The sequence below is a fragment of the Ochotona curzoniae genome, unplaced genomic scaffold, assembly GCF_017591425.1.
Source record: "Ochotona curzoniae isolate NIBS_2020 unplaced genomic scaffold, NIBS_Ocur_1.0 contig_2321, whole genome shotgun sequence".
Classification (NCBI taxonomy): Eukaryota; Metazoa; Chordata; class Mammalia; order Lagomorpha; family Ochotonidae; genus Ochotona; species Ochotona curzoniae.
Window position 1 is genome coordinate 23879896 of NW_024465421.1, and position 19453 is coordinate 23899348.

A 19453-nucleotide genomic window follows, 5' to 3' on the forward strand; every position below is an offset into this window, starting at 1 on the left:
TGGCCTGGGAAAGCAGTCAGGGGATGGCTCAAGGCCTTGGGACCCTGCACCCGTGTGGGAGACCCCGTCTCCAGTGATCCTGGCTTTGGATCAGCACAGCTCCTGCCATTGTGACCACTTGGACAGATAATCTTCCTCTCTTCCTCTCTTCCTCTCCTCTCTGTAAATTTGCCTTTCCAAGAGAAAGAAATAAGTCTTAAAAAAAAAAAAAAAGAATTACCGAAGGAAGGAGACAGAATAAGCAAGAAAGTTCTCTGTGTTGGTTCACTCCCCCAAGTGACCGCAACAGCTAGAGCTGAGCTGATCCAGAGCCAGGAGCCTCCTCTGGGCCTCCCACGTGGGTGCAGGGTCCCGAGGCCTTGAGCCACCCCCTGACTGCTTTCCCAGGCCACAGCGGGGAGCTGGATGGGAAATAGAGCCGCTGGGACACAGACCAGCACTCACATGGGATGCCAGATGTGGAGGCTTAGCCTACTGTGCTGTGGTGCTGGACCCTAGAAAGCATCTTTTAAAAAATATTTATTTATTTATCTCCAAGGTAGAGTTATAGGGAAAGAGAGAGACAGAGAGACTGGGAAAGACAAATGGTTAAGTACATCTGTCTATCTCTCTCTGTCCAACTAAGTGTTTAAAAATTAAAAATAGAAGGGAGGGGAGTGCAGTGAGTCTTAGTGCCGGCGTGTGCTGTGCACTCCCGCTCAAGCCTCCGTTTGCCGCGCTGGCCAGTTCTCCTGGAGCCTCTCTCTCCAGGCTCACCGCCAGCCGTGTGCTCAGTTCTGGGTCCGCAGCTAACCGCCCAGCAGAGGAGACCAGCGGGCAGGAAAACAGCACAGGGTCAGGAACTCAGCGAGCCCAGGCTGCCCGCTTCCAGGGGACGGCAGTCAGAGCTGGGCTGGAGAGAGACCTGGGGCACGGCAGAGTGGCCTCGTGTGGCACGGTGGGCTGAGCCACCGCTTGTGACACTGGGCTCACATAAAGCTGGGAACGCAGTGGGGACAGTGCCCATGCTTGGGCCCCTGTGCCACACGTGAGACAAGACGCCCCCCTCTCCTACCCCCCAGATGAGCTGTCGCGGTGGCTGGGGAGTGAGCCAGTGCGTGCAAGATCTCTCCCTCTCCGTCTCTCCCTTCCTCTTTCTGTAACTCTGATTTTCAAATAAAAACAAAACAAAAATTCCCCCCCTCAAAAAAACAAGTAGCATAAGTGTGTATGTTTTAGGGGTGAACTTGATATAGGGAAAACTTTTAAGTTTATTTTTATTGGAAAGGTACATTTACAGAAAGAAGCAGAGACAAAGATCTATCCACCGGTACACTCCCCAAGTGGCCGCAATGGCTGGAACTCAGCTTATCCAAAGCCAGGAACCTCTTCCACTCTTCCGGGTCTCCCACACAGGTGCAGGTCCCAAGGCTTTGGGCCGTCCTCCACTGCTTTCCCAGGCCACAGGCAGGGAGCTGGATGGGAAGTGGAGCTGCCGGGAGACAAACCTTCAGCCATGTGGGATCCCAGCTCTTGCAAGGCGAGGATTTAGCCACTAGGCCATTGTGCCGGGCTCAAAACTGAGCTGCCAGGTGGTCAGCAGGGTTCAGCATCCCATATTCACTGACAAGGTCCACCTCCAGCAGCTTGCCCTGGTTTCTGGGCCCTAACTCAGCAAGTGCTCCTCTCTGAGGCCACTCCTGCCCCGGGGAGTCATGTCTAGAAGTCATGGGGATGGTTTGTGGGCTCTTCACGTAGGGAGTGGGGTGTGGGAGTCATGTGAGAGCGTCAGGAAGTCACTTTACTGACAAACGTACATATCCCGATTTGAGGAGCAAGGCTTTGAAGGAACCATTTTATAAAACATTTTTTGTTCCTTTCAGGAAAAGCAATGCATATACAATTGAAAAATACATAAAAGCATAACAAGCAGTAAAATAGCGCCCATTTTGGACGCTCTCAGGCAACTGCACCTGCGTGAGTGTTCTGAGTCAGAGGTGCCGGCACTGCTGTCCACGCCACACTGCCCCCGATGCCTGGCACAGCCTCGCCTTGGTGGGAGCGCCCCCCAATGCCCGGCACAGCCTCGCCTTGGTGGGAGCGCCCCCCGATGCCCGGCACAGCCTCGCCGTGGTGGGAGCGCCCCCCGATGCCCGGCACAGCCTCTCCTTGGTGGGAGCGCCCCCCCGATGCCTGGCAATGCCTAACATGCTGTGTGCTTGTGTCCTAAAAATCTTTAATTTTTTCTGTTAAAAGTAATTCCAGAATGTTCACATGATTTAAAAAATGTTTGCTTTTCACTTACTGCGCATGTTCAATTTAAGATATGCCGGAAGCTAACGTTCTACTGAAATTTATAAAAGGAAATAAAGAAGCAAGTGTCTTGGATGATAAAATTGACAGTTATTTGAGAGACTCCGTAAATTGTAAGTAGTGATTCTTTAAATATTTGATTTTTTTGAAGGCCAACATTGAGCCTGCATGAGTTTGTAAAGATTTATTTTGTTTTATTTTTTTTTATTGGAAAAGCAGATTTACAGAGAGAAGGAAATACAGAAAAAGATCTTCTGTTAGCTGGGATACTCCTAAATGGCCACAATGGTTGGAACTCAGCCAGTCCAAAGCCAGGAACTTCTTCCGGGTCTCCCACGCGGGTGCAGGGTCCCAAAGCTTTGGGCCGTCCTCGACTGCTTTCCCAGGCCACGGGCAGGGAGCTGGAAGGGAAGCGGGGCTGCCGGGATTAGAACCGGCGCCCATATGGGATCCCGGGCGTGCAAGGCGAGGACCTTAACCACTGCGCCACCGTGCCGGGCCCTCATCAGTTTTAATATAGCAAATGTAGTATTTTTTATTACTTAATTTAAGCTACAAAATGTTCCCACTTGATTTGAGATTTTTATTTGTTCACAATTTGTTGTGGTTCTGGAAGTGTATATTTAGCTCCTTATTTCTAGTGGGCACGATCGTTGATGTGTACACAGTGGGTCAGCTGAGGGCGAAGGCGCTGCAGCAGCAAGGGAAAGCCGAGCCCCTGTGCGGCCTGCTGTACGCTTACATCTCGGCGCTGAGCATCGACGACGCATCTGCTAAAGTAGTACGCCGCAGGTGGTAAGGAGCCAGATATTCCTAACAGTTCATTCCTGCAAGAAACGGTTATCGTTGGTAAATTTGAAACTATTAATTTAAAGCCATTTTTGTAGGTAACAGTGATATGAATCTAAGAGAAATCTATGAATGAACAAGCCATACTGTAAAGTTTTCATGGCAAATATTTAGATTCACACATTATAATTTATTTTTCTAAAAAAAGATTTATTTATTTTTATTACAAAGTCAGAAATACAGAGAGGAGAGACAGAGAGGAAGATCTTCCGTCCGATGATTCACTCCCCAAGTGAGCGCAACGGCCGATGCTATGCCGATCCAGAGCCAGGAGCCTCTTCCGGGTCTCCCACGCGGGTGCAGGGTCCCAAGGCTTTGGGCCGTCCTCGACTGCTTTCCCGGGCCACAGGCAGGGAGCTGGATGAGAAGCAGGACTCCTGGGATATGAACAGGCACCCATATGGGATCCCGATGTGTTCAAGGCGAGGACTTTAACTGCTCGGCTACTGTGCCGGGCCCTAGCCAGACACTTAATGTGGGATATGACATGAAGGCTGCCATTTCCCACAGGAGCATAATGACAGTGTTTAAATATCTCCAGCTACCCAGTGCAGTCGGCTGCCACCTCTGCAGGGTTGCATGCACTCCACAGAGGGCACATCCCAGGAGAGTCCATCCTCGTGCCTACACAGTGCTTGGCAAGGAATGTCTACAATGTGACAGTGTAAAGCTTCCTGTGGCCTTTGGCATTGGAATGTTTGTTATTGCGAGAGTTCTGAATCTACATGGGATTGTGAAACAGTACAGAACGGTCCCGGGGAGCATTTCACAAGGTGCGGTAGCTGTCACAGGACCTTGACCTTCCCTGGCTCCGCCTATCTTCGTGAGTCAGCATGTTCCCTGGTGCCTCACCGACTGTGGCAGCAGAGAAGATGGCCACCTGCAGATTCTAGGCGTGTGTGATGCTGTATGCGTAGTCTGAAGTCAAGCCCACTTGAGCAACACGGAATAGCACGAGACGCCATTGAAGACAGTGTCTCGCCAGCAGTACTGCAGCGCTTAGGGTTTGTCCCTGCCTGGTTCTGCAGGGCCTCTGTGTAGAGACTGCAGACTGAGCGCAGCATGCCAAGTGAGCTGACCCCAGACCCAATTTCTAGGCACGGGCATGACCCCTGACCTCCAAGCTTCCAGGCACGGAATTCAGGTGCACGCAGCCACATCACAAGGAGCGGTTAGAACAGAGCGGGTCCTGGCACAGCTGTGCGGGAGGGAGGGCACAGCTGAGATGGAGCGAGCTCAGGGCTGAGCCGGGTCCCCAGCAGGGCGGAGGAGTGAGAGTGGACTGCTGCGCCCAGCCCGGCGAGGAGACGCTGGCAGTGGCCGTGTACAAAGTGCTTCATCCTGGTTGCTGTCTCACGCGGCAGGGTGCCCTTGCTGGTTCAGAGACTTGCATGTGGTCATTGTGCGGGAGGCACTGGTGTGTCCCTCCGGCTCTGTCCCTTGGGGCCCTCAGCCGCTGCCTCTCTGCTTCTTTCCAGCTCTGCCTGTGGTTACATTGTAAACGAAGCGTCCAACACGTGCCCGACTTGCCACAAAGATTCTCTGGGCTGCAGGCCACTGATTGCCAGCTTCGACATGCTGGTGGACCTGACTGACCACACAGGCACGCTCCAGTCCTGCGGCCTCTCGGGAAGTGTCGCCGAGGAGACCTTCGGCTGCACGGTGCGTGTGAGAGAGATGCGGAGAGATGGCTCTCGATACGAGTTGCTGCATAACTGAGGAAGTCCTGAGAAGGAAGTAGAAATCTTGATTGAAACACATTGTTTTTGTGAACAGCTTCCATGGTCTGTTCTGGGTGGTGACTGAGGCATTTAGCCAATGAGGAAGAATACACGTGGTGTTTCCTGTAGTTGAGTGAGGGTGGGTCACACAACACCCCATCACCAAGGGACACCCCCCACAGTAGGGATACCCCCCACAGCAGGGACAGCCCCCACAGTGGGAGCACCCCCCACAGCAGGGACACACCCCACAGTGGGAGCACACCCCACAGTGGGAGCACACCCCACAGTGGGGTAGCCCTGCAGTTTATTCCTTGGGCTACAGCATGTGTGTGATGGTGGGCACTGTGCCTTAGTGTTGAAACCATGTCATGACATTGAGTATGGAGCTCTTGTTCCAAGTTCAGCTTCCATATCATTGGGTGGAGCTTCCTGTGGAGCTCCCGGTGGGCTCTGCAGAACCCGCCGCAGCTCTGCTCGCCCCATCTGCCCAGAGCGTGATCATTGGAGCGAGGTTCCATTTTTAGTGAGTTTCTGTCTCACACTGTTGTCAAGATGAGTTACCTCTGACTGCCTCAGAAATGTTTACTCTTTTTTCTTAACAGGTAAATGAGTTTCTTGCAATGACAGATGAACAGAGGACATCATTAAAGTGGAAACTTCTTTTGGAAAGGAGCAAAATTTATTTAAAAGTTAGTGTATTTATAAATCTTTTAAAAAGTTAGTGTATTTTACAGTACTGTGCTTTTTGATATGTCCAAACAATAAGGAAAACCTAGAGTAAGAGCTAATAACCTAGGGAATTTATTTCGCTTAGTAAGGCCCAGTGTGCATGGGTGCAGAAGAGTTCTGGTGCCCTGGCAGGAATCGGGTTGTTTGTGTGGCATAAAGGAATTAAGAATGAACCCAAAGGAGAGGAACAAGGAGGACAGCTGGTGTCCACTCCAGGCCAAGGCTGAGGACGGGGCCGTGGGCTGAGCCCGTCCCGCCTGCTGTGTGGCCTGTTCTGCCTGGGAAGGCGGCAGATGCCCAGCTCTAAATGCTGAGATGCCATCTTGGGCTGAATCCTGATCTCACACCCCACAGCTGAAGCAGCTCAGCCCCCACAGCGGCAGGTAGAAGCAGATAACCCCGAGGGTGGCCAGCCCGTGCTGCAAGAGCGTTCCCCACAAACAGGGCGCCTTCTGTGTTGCCCATGCAGTCTTGCACAGTTTTTGCTACGTCAGCACATGCTTCTGTCTTGTTTTTGAAATTAAAGTGGTTGGTAGACCGTCCCACTTTATAATACAAACCTGTGGGAGTGCTTTGCACACTGTGGGAAAGAAGACACCTCAACTGCGCCATCTGGTCCCTTGTCCCCGGCCGCGGGTCTGTGGGCACAGCCGGTGGAGGGCCCTCGGGGGCCCTCGCTTCTCCCTGTTGGGTTTGTAGCCTGAGGTGAGAAGTCATGAACAATGGCAGTGGTGTTTGCCGCTGTCTGCCTGGGGTCGGCATGCTTTCCAGTGTCTTAAGTGAAGTTAGCATGAATGTCCCTCGCACCGCCGCGTTGGCTCACGCCTACCGTGTTCCCTCCGCAGTGTGTCTTCTCGCCCCGAGCCAGGGCTGGGCTCAGAGTCAGCGTTCTCTCCTGTGTCCCGGCAGACCCTGCAGAGGCGAGCAGGAACCTCCCTGCGCAAGGCCGTTTCTGACCTGGGTCATTTCAAACTCGAGAAGTGTGGGTGCCTCGCTCTCCTGGAAATAGAAGATTAATTTGAAGATGATGGGAAAATATATTTTGTTTACATGTGCTTGGATTGTCCTGGGAATGGTGGTTATGTTTCCTCCTGGAGGTGGATTGGGTCAAGTTGGAGCCACTCAGCGGTGCTCACTGCTCGCTGGGCCTCGGCCGCGGGCTCTGCCCCGGACCCTCCTGTGTCGGAAACATTTACACCAGCTAATAAACAAGCGCACTCGCCTCAGTCAGCGGTGTCTTCCTCATGCCCTTCCACTGGTTCTCATCAGACTGGGAACTACGGTGGGACTTGGGTGCGGCCCATCCTCAGCCAGGCCTGGGTGGGGGGCAGAGCCACGCTGACCCCTTCCCTTCTGTGAGGGCACAGGCTGCCGTGGAGGCCAAGTTGGTGTTGGCTTCCATGAGTCTGAATCACCCGAGAGCTTTAAAAGTCCCTGCAGTGGCCGGGGTCTCTGCGACTGTGAGGGTGGACCCACTTGGCACGCTGCCGCAGCAGCTGCCTCTCGGCTCAGCTTCCTGTGCAGTAGCAGCAGATGCACTGACCAGAGGGTTCAGGCTCCGGGCCTCGAAGACCCCGGCTCAGGCCTGCAGGGGTCAGGCACCTTGTGCCAAAGGCTGCCATCCCTGCCGCAGGACTGGGTAAAGAGTACAGTGAGTATCGGCTTTTATAAAGCTGGTGTTGGGAGATAAACTTATCGTGCCTAGAATGTCTTCTTGGTTCTACCATCTGCGGCTGCAGAGGGAGTGACCCTTGGTGAAGCGAGGGCAGGGAGGGCGCCCTCCCGCCTCGGCCCGTGTCCAGGAGCTCAGGGCCCCGGGAAGGCGTGCCGCGCCAGGCTGTCCTGTGGTCGTGTGCTGTGTGGTCGTGTGGCTGATCTCCACAGCAGGGCCGCAGCTGCCCTGACTGCTGGTGCTGGAGGCAGGGCTCGGGCCTCAGCCTCAGCCTGGGCTGGCAGAGGGCTGGCGGGGACAGGCACACCACTCACGTGATGATGTCTGAAGGTCAAAGGTCAAAGGGCAGCACAAAGTGTGGCTCACACATTTATGGGATGAAGGTACACGCTGGTTGCAATCTGGATCTGACCACAGGCCTTCAGAGAGGGACAGACACACCCTGTGCCCTCCCGTGGGCCCCTGTCCTGGCAGAGCCATCTTTATTTTTAAATTGACTTGTTAAGGTAAAATATTTACTTTAGAGACGGAACAAGTGAGCCAACCTATCTGCTTCTAGCTGCGGCTTTGGATTTGTTCAGGGCCAACACCAGAGCCGGGAGCAGCCGGACCTCCCACGTGGGTGGCGGGGCAGGCCCCTGGGACCTGCAGTCCAGAAAACTGGAATCAAAAGCTGGAGCCTGGAGTGGACGGAGGCCTTCCGCTGGAGGGGCACGGGCATCTGAGCTGGTGCCCACACGCCCACCTCAGGACTCGTGCTTTGGCCTAGATAGAGTTCACTTGGCTTTTTTGTAAGTAGCTTGGTGACTTTCTGACTTTTCCTAATTGTCTGTTCCTCTTAATAAGATTTTCCTTCCCTAGCTGTGCTGTGGTAAATGTTATTGGTTCAATTATCTGAACATGGAAGGAACATGAGACGTACACACGTACCTGCGTGTATGTGTCCCCCGTTACTCAGCGTGAGACGCCGCGTTTGCTTTTGCTTTCTGTCGTTTTGGGAGTGGGGACACAGAGTCCTCTGTCTGCTCAGAGACCCTCAGATTCCAACAGCCAGGATCCAGGGGCTCCATTCTGCACCCAAGGACATGCTGCCTCCCCGAGACTAGCAGGGGCAGGACTCGGCCTCGGGGTGCCCACGCGGAGTGCGGGGCGCCTGCCCCTGCTCTGCTTCTCATTTCTTTGGAAGGCAGAGAAAGGGGACACTCCCGCCCCCTGGCTCACTCCCAGGCAGGCTGGCCGACCCTGATGTATGCTGCAACGCAGGACCCCCACGCAGGCGGCACAACTGGTCACTTGTCACTGAAGCTGTCACTGCTGAATTCCCGGGTCTGCGTTGGCAGGAAGCTGGGGAGCGAGCGGGTGCATCCTGAACCTAGGCTCCGATGTGGGGCGTGCGTGTGCTTCAGCTGGCATCCCGACAGCCGGGCCCGACGCCTGCTCCTGCTCTGGCTCAGCGGGTTGGCCTCTTTGTTCCGCTACTAACAATCACCTTCTCTTTTCCTCCAAAGTACTGAATGTTGGGGTGGGTGCTGCACAGCTGGCTCAGGTCACCTGCCTCCCAGAGTGCCAGTCTGAGTTCCAGCTCTGCTGCCTTTGATGCAGCTTCTGGCTCACCAGTCCTGGGGGGCAGCAGCCGGGGGCCCTGCCGCCCACAGGAGGGACCCGGACGCAGCCTGGCTGCTGCAGCAAACCAGCAGGGGCAAGAATGCTCCCCCACTCTGCCTTTCAAATAAGTCTTTTGGGCCCAGTGTGGTGGCCTAGCAGCCAAAGTCCTTGCCTTTTATGCACTGGGATCCCATATGGGCGCTGGTTCTAATCCCGGCAGCTCCACTCCCTGTCCAGCTCCCTGCTTGTGTCCCGGGACCCTGCACCCGTGTGGGAGACCCGGAACAGGCTCCTGGTTCCTGGGTTCAATTTGGCTCAGTTCCAGCTGTTGCGGTCACTTGGGGAGTGAGCCATTGGACGGAAGATCTTCCTCTCTGTCTCTCCTCTCTGTGTATCTGCCTTTGCCCCAGGCGGGGGACGGCCGTGCCCTGGGGAGGCCAGTGGCCAGAGGACTGCCCCCCGACCCCAGTGGGAAAATACACGTTCAAGCCGCACCAATGACACATTTATTTGGGGAACGATGATTGCAAAATTATCTTCCAAACTCTGAACAGGATTACAGCAGACACCCAGACCTCCATGGGCTGCATGTTAAGGAGACACCCTCCCCGCTCCCTGGCGAGAACCACCGATGACCCCGCTGATCCAGCAGGTGGAGGGGCGGCTGGACCTCCCGGTGGTCGGGGAGTCCCAGAGGTGTGGGATGCGCTGGGACACTCCCGGGAGAAGCTGGACCCTGCCGAGCTTTCCTGGAGGAGAGGACGGCTGGGCACCTGTGCCTGCAGGCGCTCATCTCTCTCCGGCCTTCCCAGCCCTCCAGGCAGCGGGGTCTCGAGGGACACTCCCTGGGGCTAGGCCCGAAAATCCAAATCAATCAAGCAATCAAAGATCTTGGGGTGCGTCTTACTCGGCAGGCTTGTTTGCAGAGGTCTCAGCCCTGTGCGCGCTCCACTCGGAACCGCATGCTGACCACCCCGTCTATGCCGGCTTGGATCTCGTCCTTCTCGGCCACCGGGCCCACGCCCTCGGGCGTCCCGGTCAGGATGAGGTCGCCCTCTTCCAGGGCCATGATGTTGGACACGTAGCTGATGAGGTAGGGGATCGAGAAGATCATGGAGGCCGTGTGGCCCTCCTGCCGGAGCTGGCCGTTGACCTTGAGCCAGAGCCTGAGGTCGTGCGGGTCCGGGACGCGTTCCTTGGGCACGAACGCGCTGACCGGGCAGGAGCTGGTGAAGCCCTTGGCCAGCGTCCAGGGCAGCCCCTTCCTTTTGCACTCGTCCTGCACGTCCCGCGCGGTCATGTCCAGGCACAGGGCGTAGCCGGCCACGTAGTCCATGGCGGCGGCCTCGGGGACGGCGCGCGCGCGCCCGCCCAGCACCACGCCCAGCTCCAGCTCGTGGTGCAGGTTGCCGGTGTAGGCGGGCACGAGGATGGGCGAGCCCTCGGGCGCGTAGGCGCTGGACGGCTTCAGGAAGAGCACAGGCTCGCTGGGCAGGGCGCCGCGCATCTCCCGCACGTGGTCCGCGTAGTTCCTGCCTACGCACACGATGTTCTTCCCCCACTCCCAGAAGCGGGACAGCTGCTTGGGGGCCGCCATGGCGCTCACGTGACTGCGCTGCGCGGGGCTGGGGAGCCGGTGTCCCGGGCAGGGGTGACCTGGGCAGGCGGTGTCCCGGGCAGGGGTGACCTGGGCAGGCGGTGTCCCGGTGTCCCGGTGTCCTGGGCAGACGGTGTCCCGATGTCCCGGTGTCCTGGGCAGGTGGTGTCCCGGGCAGGGAGTGACTTGGGCAGGTGGTGACCCTGGCGGACGGTGTCCTGGTGTCCTGGGCAGGGAGTGTCCCGGTGTCCCCGTGTCCCGGTGTCCCAGGCAGGGAGTGACCCGGACAGGCGGTGTCCCGGTGTCCCGGTGTCCCAGGGACCCAGACCGGGCACCCGGAGAGGTGGAGGCCGCACGCAGGGTCGGGGCACGGAAGGGAGCGGCTGGACGCGGGAGCGCTGATTGGCCCTTGCGCGGAGAGGGGCGGTGCTAGAGGGCGCTGATTGGCTCGGTCGGGGAGGGGGCGGGTGGGGCGCGCGCTGATTGGCTGCGCGCGGGCGAGGCCGGCGTCGTGGGGGCGCGGCGCGGCGCGGCCGTCCGTCCCGCGGCCCGGGTCATGGTCGTCGGCCGCCGGAGCCTCGCCGCCCTGGGAGTCGCCTGCGCCCGCCGCGGCCTGGGTAGGTGGGCCCCGGGCCGGGCCGGCGGGCGCCGGGGCGCGCGGGCGGCCGTTGGCCGCGCCTGCTGACGCCGTTTTCTGTTGGCGCAGGTGCCCGCGTCCGCGCCGCCCCGGGCCGCGGGCCGAGGGGCTGGACGGGCTCAGGGCCGCCGTCCCGGGCAGCGCCGCCCTCGCCGACAGCTGTCAGTGTCCGGGCCCCAGTGAGCGCGGCTTGCGCAGGCGGTGCCCGTGCGGCCGTGGGCAGGGGTAGCGCCGGTGCCGTCCAGAGCCTGAGGAGAAGGTTCTGGAAAAGGCCCCGCCGGCCCCGCCAGGGCAGCCGGCTCACTTGGCCGGAGCTGGGAGCGGCCACCGTACGCAGTCGGCCCTTGGTGCTGTCGGGGGCGCGGGTGTTGTGGAGTCGGTGGGGACAGCTTGGCCGAGAAGCTGTGGGGTCTCTCCCTTGCCGGTCCGCCGGTCCCCCCTCGGGCTCCTGCCGCCTGTGCGGGCTGGCGGGTGGCCCGGCGTGGCCGTGGGCGCCCGGCGTGGCCGTGGGCGTGTGGACACGCGCTCCGGGAGCCGGGAGGAGCTGCCCAGTCCGGCTGCAGCGCTGGCTGAGCCGGGCTGACGCTGCCTCCAGGGCCGGCGGTGCTGGGGTTCCTGCTGCTGCACTCGGGTCCCAGGAAGAGTCTGACGGTGAAGCAGGGGGCCATGAAGGTTGAGCTCCTGCCGGCTCTGACGGACAACTACATGTACCTGGTCATTGATGAGGGCACCAAGGAGGCCGCCATCGTGGACCCGGTGCAGCCCCAGAAGGTAGGGCGGCCCCCCGAAGGGCTTTGCCGAGCTGGAGAGCCCGTCCAAACCTGGGCCCATCCACTCAGTTTCGGGTGGCCAGGCAGAGGGTGGAGTGAGCCCAGGCTTCCGTCCTTGGGGCGCAGGACGACTCGTGCCGGGCTCCTAGAGCCTGGCCCTGGGGTGCTGAGGGGGCTGTGTCCCGTGTGGCTGCAGGTGCTGGACACTGTGAAGGAGCGTGGCGTGAAGCTGACCACCGTGCTCACCACGCACCACCACTGGTGAGCTGCTCCCCGGGTGTCACTCCTGAGCAGGGCGGTCTGCTGAGCGGGGTGGGCCAGGGCCGGGTGTCTTGTGGAGGACCTGAGCCTGCCTCCTTAGCCTCTTCCCTGCTGGGGCCCCCCATCTGCCTGTGGGGTCTTCTGGATTGGGGAATGGGCACTGGCCTCATTGCCTGGGCACGCCAGCAGGGAGCTGGGTCAGAAGGAAGCAGGGCAGTGGGGCATGGGGTGGCACACACAGACGCACCACAGTGCCAGGCCTGCTTCTTCAAAGTTAGGGAAACATGTCTGCTTGGCTTTTAATTTGCTTTCTCAAAGTAACCACATGAAGGCAGGCCATGCCATTGCTTTGAGCTCCCAGCACCTCCTCGCTCACCCCACCTGGGGCCAGGCATGGCCAGCCTGCAGGCCGCTGGTTCAGCCGGTAGCACCAGCCACTGCCTGGGTGCCAGGCCAGGCCCCAACTTTAGGGATGGACTGAGCCCCGCCTTGCTCCAGGCCCTTCTGGTGGCTCCCCCTGCTGGTGGCTGCCGGCAGCGCTCACAGGTGCAGGCCTTGCGAGGTCTTGGTGGGCCTGGCCTCTGCAGGCGGCCCTGGAGGGAGGGGGCTGCCGGGCAGCAGCACGGGGGAGGCCTGTGTCCTGGCCTGCGCGTGGCGTGTGCAGCCTCACCTCCAGTGGGGCCGCCAGCTCTCGGGGTAGATTCCTTGCCTGACAAGGGCTGCTATCCTCTCAGAGTCATGGGGGAAATTGGGAGGACTGCCCGCGGTGTGACCCAGCGGGCCGGGTGGGTTGGGGTGTCGTCATGGCCCTGAAGACCTCCACATGCAGACTCCGGGTCTGGGACCGCCCAAGGCGTCTGTCTGCTGCTTGGTTTCTGAGCTTTCTAAGCCGCAGCGTGGGAGCAGGTGCCTGAGCCCTTTCGGTGGAGCTGAGCAATAGACGCCAGGAAGCTTCCTGTATCGGAGCTGCATGCTCTGCTTCCGGGCCGGGAGGCCGGCAGAGTGATGGTGGGGTCCCAGGAACAGGCGGCCCCACGTCCTGCCTGCTTCCTAGGGACCACGCCGGAGGCAACGAGAAGCTGGTCCAGCTGCGGCCCGGGCTCAAGGTGTACGGTGGCGACGACCGCATCGGGGCCCTGACTCACAAGGTCACACATCTGTCCACGTTACAGGTAGCTGGCAACCAGCAGGAGGGCCCAGCACCACTTGGGCAGGATCTTTGGAGCCACCCTGTCCCTGAGCTGGGGCAGGCACGCAGCTGCAGAATGCCACTAGGCATTGCTGGCGACCACAGGGTGCCAGTCTGGGTGCTGTGTGGGTCTTCTCTGCAGCTCAGCGGGGAGGACGGAGCAGCCCACAGGAGTGGGGGGTGGCTGCTGGCACACTCCAACAAGCACATCTCGCCCTCAGCTTGATGGTGGATTGGGATGTTTTGGGGGCAAAGGACAGGCAGGTGGGGGTAGGAATGCCACCTTGCCTGGTCTGACTTGGCTCGGTTTAGCAGAAATCCCCGAATCTGTGCGGCCTGCAAGCCGGTGTGCGCCGGGCGGGGATCAGGCCCCCAGGAGGGCAGCAGGGTGCACACACGTGGCTCCTCTTCTAGGTGGGGTCTCTGAACATCAAATGTCTGTCGACCCCGTGTCACACCTCGGGACACATCTGTTACCTGGTGAGCAAGCCTGGGGGTACGGAGCCCCCCGCTGTGTTCACAGGTGAGAGTGCGGCTGTGTCCCGTCTGGTGGGCTGGCAGGAACTGCCTTTTGTCTAACCCCTGCGTGAGAAAAACTGCCCCTTCAGTGTGAGCAGAGGCCCCAGGACGGCCCAGCTGGCCCCAGAAGGGAGGTTGGAGTCTGGGGGGTTGCGTACATTAGGAAGGGGTGTGGGGAGGCAGGTGGACACTCCTGAGTCTCCCCTGGAGTCTCATGCATGAGGCTGCCATGTGCCACTGTGCCCATCCCTCTGCCTGACCTCTCACTGCTCCCCGTGCCCTGAGGTGCACAGCTTTATGGGGAGAACGGGTGCTGGCACTCTCGGGCCCCCCACCCTCCGTGGACCTTAGTCCCCAGGGTGGTCCAGGTGGGACAAGTGGTTGTGGCTCTTGCTGGCCCTGTCACCTGCTGCTCCCTGGGCAGAGGCGTGAGCTGTGGGAGCTGTGGAGGCCGGGAGGCCCTGGGCTCATGTGAGGGCAGAGGCCCGGGTGCCTCTAGGCAGGGGCTGGGCGGGGAGTGCCGAGCTTGTGGGGCGTGGGTGGCTTGGTCATGGGTCTGACTGGCGTTGGGTGGCCACAGTGCCCACTGGTACTTGGGAGCCCTGAGCAGGGCAGCAGTGGTCTGGGTGGATGTGGCTGGAGGGCTGCTGGGTGTCCGAGCTCGGTGTCATGCAGGAGGATGTCCGTGACCATCCCGCCTGCCACTGTTCCCAGGTGACACCCTGTTTGTGGCTGGCTGCGGCAAGTTCTACGAAGGCACGGCCGACGAGATGTACAGAGCTCTGCTCGAGGTCCTGGGCCGACTCCCTCCCGACACGGTGCGTGTGCCTCCAGCCTGTGGGGCAGGGGCCGGTCCTGGAGACGTGAGCAGGCGGCAGGGCCCCTGGCAGGGCCGCTGTCTGATGCGCTCATGGCACGCAGCCAGGCCGGTGCTGCCAGCGCTCAGGGATCGCCTTTGTCCTCAGAGAGTCTACTGTGGCCACGAGTACACCGTCAGCAACCTCAAGTTCGCGCGCCACGTGGAGCCTGACAATGCCGCCGTTCAGGAGAAGCTGGCCTGGGCCAAGGTGAGTAGACCTGGGGACCCCTGTCGGGCCAGTGCCTTCCCGAGGGCCCTTGCCACGGAGCGCCCTGTCATGCATGCAGCACTGTCCAGAGACTCGGTGCTGACCAACTCCGCAAACAGCTGTGGGCTTGGGCCCGGGTCCTGTGGGGATCTGTCTGCCCCCGGGTCCTGGTGGCTAGTCTGTACCTGAATGGAGTCAGCATCCCTCAGAAAGGCAGAGAGAGAGAGAGAAATCTTTTGCACTGGCTTACTCTCCAAGCACCTGCAGCCACTGGGGCCGGCCGGTGAAGTCGGGGGTCAGGGCTGCCCCGAGCCTCTTAGCCCCGGGCCGTCAGTAGGAGCTGCATCAAAGCGGGGCAGCCAGGTCTTGAACCAGAACCAGCTCTCCAACGTGGGATCCTGGCACTGTGGGTGGCGGCCTGACTTGGCTGCCTGCATTTCCAGAGAAGCAGGCGGACAGCTTCCCCCACCGCCCGGCGGGCTCACTCCCCAGGTGCCTGTGTGGGTCAGGCTGCACCACGGCTGACAGTGGGAGCCGGGCACTCAGGTCAGGCCTTGCCAATTCATGGAGCCGTCCCCTGCCGCCTCCCAGGGCCCCCGCCCCGGTCTGGAGCTGTGCCCACTGCATGTCTGAAGGTGCTCCTGTTGGTGCCACAGCCAGCGGCGCAGCCCAGGACACGGGGAGAAGTCTGTGGGTTGGTGGGCAGCCGTGTGCCGAGGGCCGCATGCCAGGCTGCCACAGGCACAGCTCTCAGATTCTGGGCGTCTCCTACCTTGAGAAGGCTTTCTGGGCTTTAATTGCCTGATTTTGGTCTTCCTCAGGTTTTTTTCTTTTTAAAGATTTATTTTTATTATTTATTTATTGGAAAGGCAGATATACAGAGAGGAGAGACAGAGAGGAAGATCTTCCGTCCAATGATTCACTCCCCAAGTGAGCCGCAACGGGCCGATACTATGCCGATCCGAAGCCAGGAGCCTCCTCTGGGTCTCCCACGCGGGTGCAGGGTCCCAAGGCTTTGGGCCGTCCTCGACTGCTTTCCCAGGCCACAGGCAGGGAGCTGGAAGGGAAGCGGGGCTGCCGGGATAGAACCAGTGCCCATATGGGATCCTGGGTGTGCAAGGCGAGGACCTTAAGCACTGCGCCACCGCGCCGGGCCCCAGCCCTCCCATCTTCTTATGTCTCTTGAAAACAGAAGTCAAAACTTGAAAGTTCAGCGTAGTTTTGTCAGGCTTTAGTGCCGACTGAGAAGTCTGCGAGTGGGTCTGGAAGTGCTGCAGAGTTGGGGTGAAGTGACAGGGTGGCGGCCGGGAGCCGTGCATGCTGGGGAGATGCCGCTCAGCGGGCGCTGCAGTTTGTACTCCACGCGGGACACGTGCCTGCTTTTATGAAGGCAGCTGGAAAAGAGAGGCAGGGCAAGTGTGCCGGGCCACTCCTCCACGGCCCGTTGGCACAGGGCCAGGCCAGCCTCAAGCCGGGAGCCGTCGGGGACACCAGAGCTCGGGAGGCCAGCACGGCAGCCTGGAGCTCAAGCCGCTGTGCCATGGGGCCGGCCCCTCAAGTATTGGGGTACCTTGTAGAAACTGGCCTTGAGTCCGTCCTAGAGGAACGCAGAGGCCCTCCCCCTGCTGGTCCACTCCCCAAATGGCTGCAGCAGCCGGAGCGGAGCCATCTCAGGGTCTCGGGCGGCAGGGGCTGCCTACACCGCTGTGTGCACCGGGTGCGGAGGCACGGGCTCCCCGCGGCAGACGGGAGCCGGGGCGCAGCTCCTGGAGGGGACTGAGCCTCAGGTGTCACGTCTGTCTGTTGAGCTCTTCGGTTTTCTCAATGATGTGTTTTGAAGTTCACGTGCGTATCATTCAGTGCAGCCCTGAGTTACTTCAGGCCTTTGGATTTTAGGGTAAATGAGCGTGTTGCTAATGTCTCCTGTGTCCGTGACCTTGCTAACCTCACCTCGGCTGCCCACGGCCCCGTCCGTGCCCGACAGCTTCCTCACGGCTTGGTCCCCTCGCCTTGCCGCAGCGCCCGGCAGGGGTTCCGCAGCCCTCGCTGCGTGTTTATGAGCGGGTCTGGAGTCTGCCAGGTGACGTTTGGTTCCGGGACAGCGCTGGCTTGTGTCTGACGCCCAGGCTTCTGGCCCACTGCTCCTCAAGTGCATCTTACGTCAAGCTTGCCGTAAAATGCTGTGGCACTTGAACAGGACAGCCGCTGACCTTGACCCCGGCCCGCTCCTGCTGAGCTCTGGCAGAGGCCCAGTCTGTGGCGCGCCGTGTCGTGCTGTCCTGTCTCCGTTCGCAGTTGTGTTTTCCAATGTTTGTCATTTCTTTGCTATCCAAGTCACTTCACACGCACCCTTCCAAGGTTGTATGAGAATTTCACACACACGGAAAAGCTGCAGGGATCCTGTTTCCTCGAGCGGCCTTCTTTGCACATGTGTGCCCGTCCCTCCCCCGCACGGCTGTACCTGTGTGGTGGCCCCTGTCACCTGAGGGTCACGTTGGACGCCAGTGCCAGCCATTCCCACATGCACGTGTTTTTAAGGAGTTTATCTGTTGTAAGAATTTACTTGAAGGTGGCGGGGGTCGTGTTGTGGCATAGTGGGTTAAGCCCTTGCCTACAGTGCAGTCTTCCCATGGGCACCGGTTCGTATCCTGGAAGTTCCACTTCCGTCCAGCTCCCTGTCTGTGGCCTGGGGAAGCAGCGGAGGGCGGCCCACAGCCTTGGGGACCCGGAGGAGGGTCCCGGCTCCTGTCGGCACAGCTCCGACTGTTGTGGCCACTGGGGGAGTGAGCCAGCGGACAGAGATCTTTGTCTCTCCTCAAAAATAAACCTTTTCAATAATGATTTGAAAGGCACAGGGACTAAGATGGCACCCCATCTACTAGCTAACTCCCCGCACACCGTCAGGAGCCAGGCTGGTCCAGGACCCCAGCCCGCGCCTGGGGTGAGAGGAGGCGCTAGGCGGCGGGCGGTGGGCGCGCAGTGCTGCCCCCAGGGACCCGGTCAGGCCCCTGGGGTGGGGGCTGCGTGGAGACCCCAGCTCAGGCTCCACTTCCTGTAGGAGGTGGGCGGCCTGCGGCTGAGCCCCTCCCCCCGGACCCCCCTCTCCCCTGAGCCCCCCTCCCCCCTGGGCTCCCTCCCCCTCCCCCGCCCCCCTGAGCCCCCCTCCCCCCTGGGCTCCCTCCCCCCGGAGCCCCCTCCCCCTCCCCCGGGGCCCGCCCCCCTGAGCCCCCCTCCCCCTCCCCCGGGCCCCGCCCCCTCAGCTGTGCCCCCCCCCAGGAGCGCTCCGGCAGCGGGGAGCCCACGGTGCCGTCCACCATCGCCGAGGAGTTCACCTACAACCCCTTCATGAGAGTCAGGTAGGCGGGCGGCCCCGGCGAGGGGCGCGCCGGAGAAGCTTCTGGAAGGGTGGGACACAGCGGGGCCGCCTTCCCGCCCGCAGGGAGAAGTCGGTGCAGCGGCACGCGGGTGAGACGGACCCGGTGACCACCATGCGCGCCATCCGCCGGGAGAAGGACCAGTTCAGGGCGCCCCGGGACTGACGGCGTCCGCGCGGATCCCTGCTCGGCGCACGCAGCTGCTCCTGGTTTTAAATGAACCCCAAGCCCTCTGCTTGTCTTATCAAATATTCTAATGCATATTTATAAGAGAAAAGCTCAAGTATTCATCCCTGTGGCCTGGTGCGGACTGCGTTCCTGCCCCCCCGCGCCGTGACGTCAGACGTGCGCGTGCGCACCCGACGCCTGAAGCCGGAGGCGCTGAGGGCGTGCCCGGCTGGCCCAAGCTGCAGGCGGGGGTGAGGTCGGCGGGGCTGACCAGTGTGGGTGCTCGCGCTGGCACCCCATGTGATCCAGTTGGTGTCCCCGCCTGTGGCCTGGGAAAGCAGGACGGCCCAAAGCCTCGGGACCCTGCACTCGCGTGGGAGACCCGGAAGAGGCTCCTGGCTCCTGGTCAGCTCAGCTTCTGCCATTGCAGTCATGGCGAGTGAACCAGTGCATGTAAAATCTGTTTCTCTGTAAATTGGCCTTTTGAATAAAAGTAACTTACGTTTTAAAAACACACATGCAGAACGCAGGCTGCAGTGGTAGCCGCCGAGAGCCCTGACCCCACCCGGCTCAGCTCCCAGCCCGGGCTCCGTGCCGCCGGCCCCCCGGGCCCAGCACCCGCCGTGGCACACACTCCTCGGTGCCAGTCTGAGCCTCTCCCTCCCGGGGTTTCTCCTCTCCCCTACTTACCCAGCTCCCTTCCCACTACCTTCTTTCCTGTCCCTCCCTCTCCCTGAGCCCTCCTCTCACCCACCCTTACAGCCTCTCCCTCTGCGTACCCCCGACTTCTGTCCCAGTCTCCCCTCTGTCCTCTCTTCCTGTCAGTCCCCCTGGCTCTCCCTGCCCCTCCTCGGGCACATCCGTCCCTTCCTCTGGCCCGTGTGGATCTTGTCCTTGTCTTGCACTGTTTTCTTCTGGCTCTCTAGTTCTCCCTCTGTCTTCCCTTTCTCCCTTTCAAAGGATAGAAGGAAGGAGAGCTACAGAGAGGAGACAGGTGCCT

The 19453-nt window shown here is 60.3% G+C and overlaps 3 protein-coding genes across 3 annotated transcripts in view; 2 read left to right on the forward strand and 1 right to left on the reverse strand.

Annotated features, from left to right (window-relative positions):
• Window positions 1-6799, forward strand: part of LOC121151781 (meiosis-specific with OB domain-containing protein-like) — a 30398-nt gene extending 23599 nt beyond the window's left edge. Inside the window, exons 9-13 of the mRNA XM_040973585.1 lie at window positions 2304-2405; window positions 2934-3087; window positions 4620-4803; window positions 5468-5554; window positions 6440-6799. Of these exons, the coding sequence (XP_040829519.1) occupies window positions 2304-2405; window positions 2934-3087; window positions 4620-4803; window positions 5468-5554; window positions 6440-6550 (638 nt within the window). The 3' untranslated portion in view covers window positions 6551-6799. The remainder of the gene's footprint in view (window positions 1-2303; window positions 2406-2933; window positions 3088-4619; window positions 4804-5467; window positions 5555-6439) is intronic.
• A 2561-nt stretch (window positions 6800-9360) lies between these two features.
• LOC121151789 (acylpyruvase FAHD1, mitochondrial-like) lies at window positions 9361-10829 on the reverse strand. Its single transcript, XM_040973595.1, has 3 exons — window positions 10776-10829; window positions 10634-10647; window positions 9361-10478 (listed from the first exon to the last, which is right to left on the reverse strand). Exon 3 carries the CDS (start codon window positions 10466-10468, stop codon window positions 9803-9805), a length of 666 nt encoding a protein of 221 aa, XP_040829529.1. The 5' UTR covers window positions 10469-10478; window positions 10634-10647; window positions 10776-10829; the 3' UTR covers window positions 9361-9802.
• Window positions 10830-11008: 179 nt separating this feature from the next.
• LOC121151784 (hydroxyacylglutathione hydrolase, mitochondrial) lies at window positions 11009-18673 on the forward strand. The gene is made up of 9 exons (XM_040973588.1): window positions 11009-11085; window positions 11701-11876; window positions 12072-12136; window positions 13191-13308; window positions 13740-13848; window positions 14559-14662; window positions 14810-14911; window positions 18188-18267; window positions 18351-18673. Exons 1-9 carry the CDS (start codon window positions 11025-11027, stop codon window positions 18448-18450), a joined length of 915 nt encoding a protein of 304 aa, XP_040829522.1. The 5' UTR covers window positions 11009-11024; the 3' UTR covers window positions 18451-18673.
• Window positions 18674-19453: the final 780 nt, after the last annotated feature.

What these genes read in the sequence shown, in the direction of transcription:
- LOC121151789 (XM_040973595.1), bottom strand. Translation starts at nt 10,468, where the DNA reads ATGGCGGCCCCCAAGCAGCTGTCCCGCTTCTGGGAGTGGGGGAAGAAC.
- LOC121151784 (XM_040973588.1), top strand. Translation starts at nt 11,025, where the DNA reads ATGGTCGTCGGCCGCCGGAGCCTCGCCGCCCTGGGAGTCGCCTGCGCC. An exon ending in AGAAGCTGGCCTGGGCCAAG is followed by an intron (nt 14,912 to 18,187) that starts GTGAGTAGACCT and finishes GCCCCCCCCCAG; the next exon opens with GAGCGCTCCGGCAGCGGGGA. An exon ending in AACCCCTTCATGAGAGTCAG is followed by an intron (nt 18,268 to 18,350) that starts GTAGGCGGGCGG and finishes TCCCGCCCGCAG; the next exon opens with GGAGAAGTCGGTGCAGCGGC.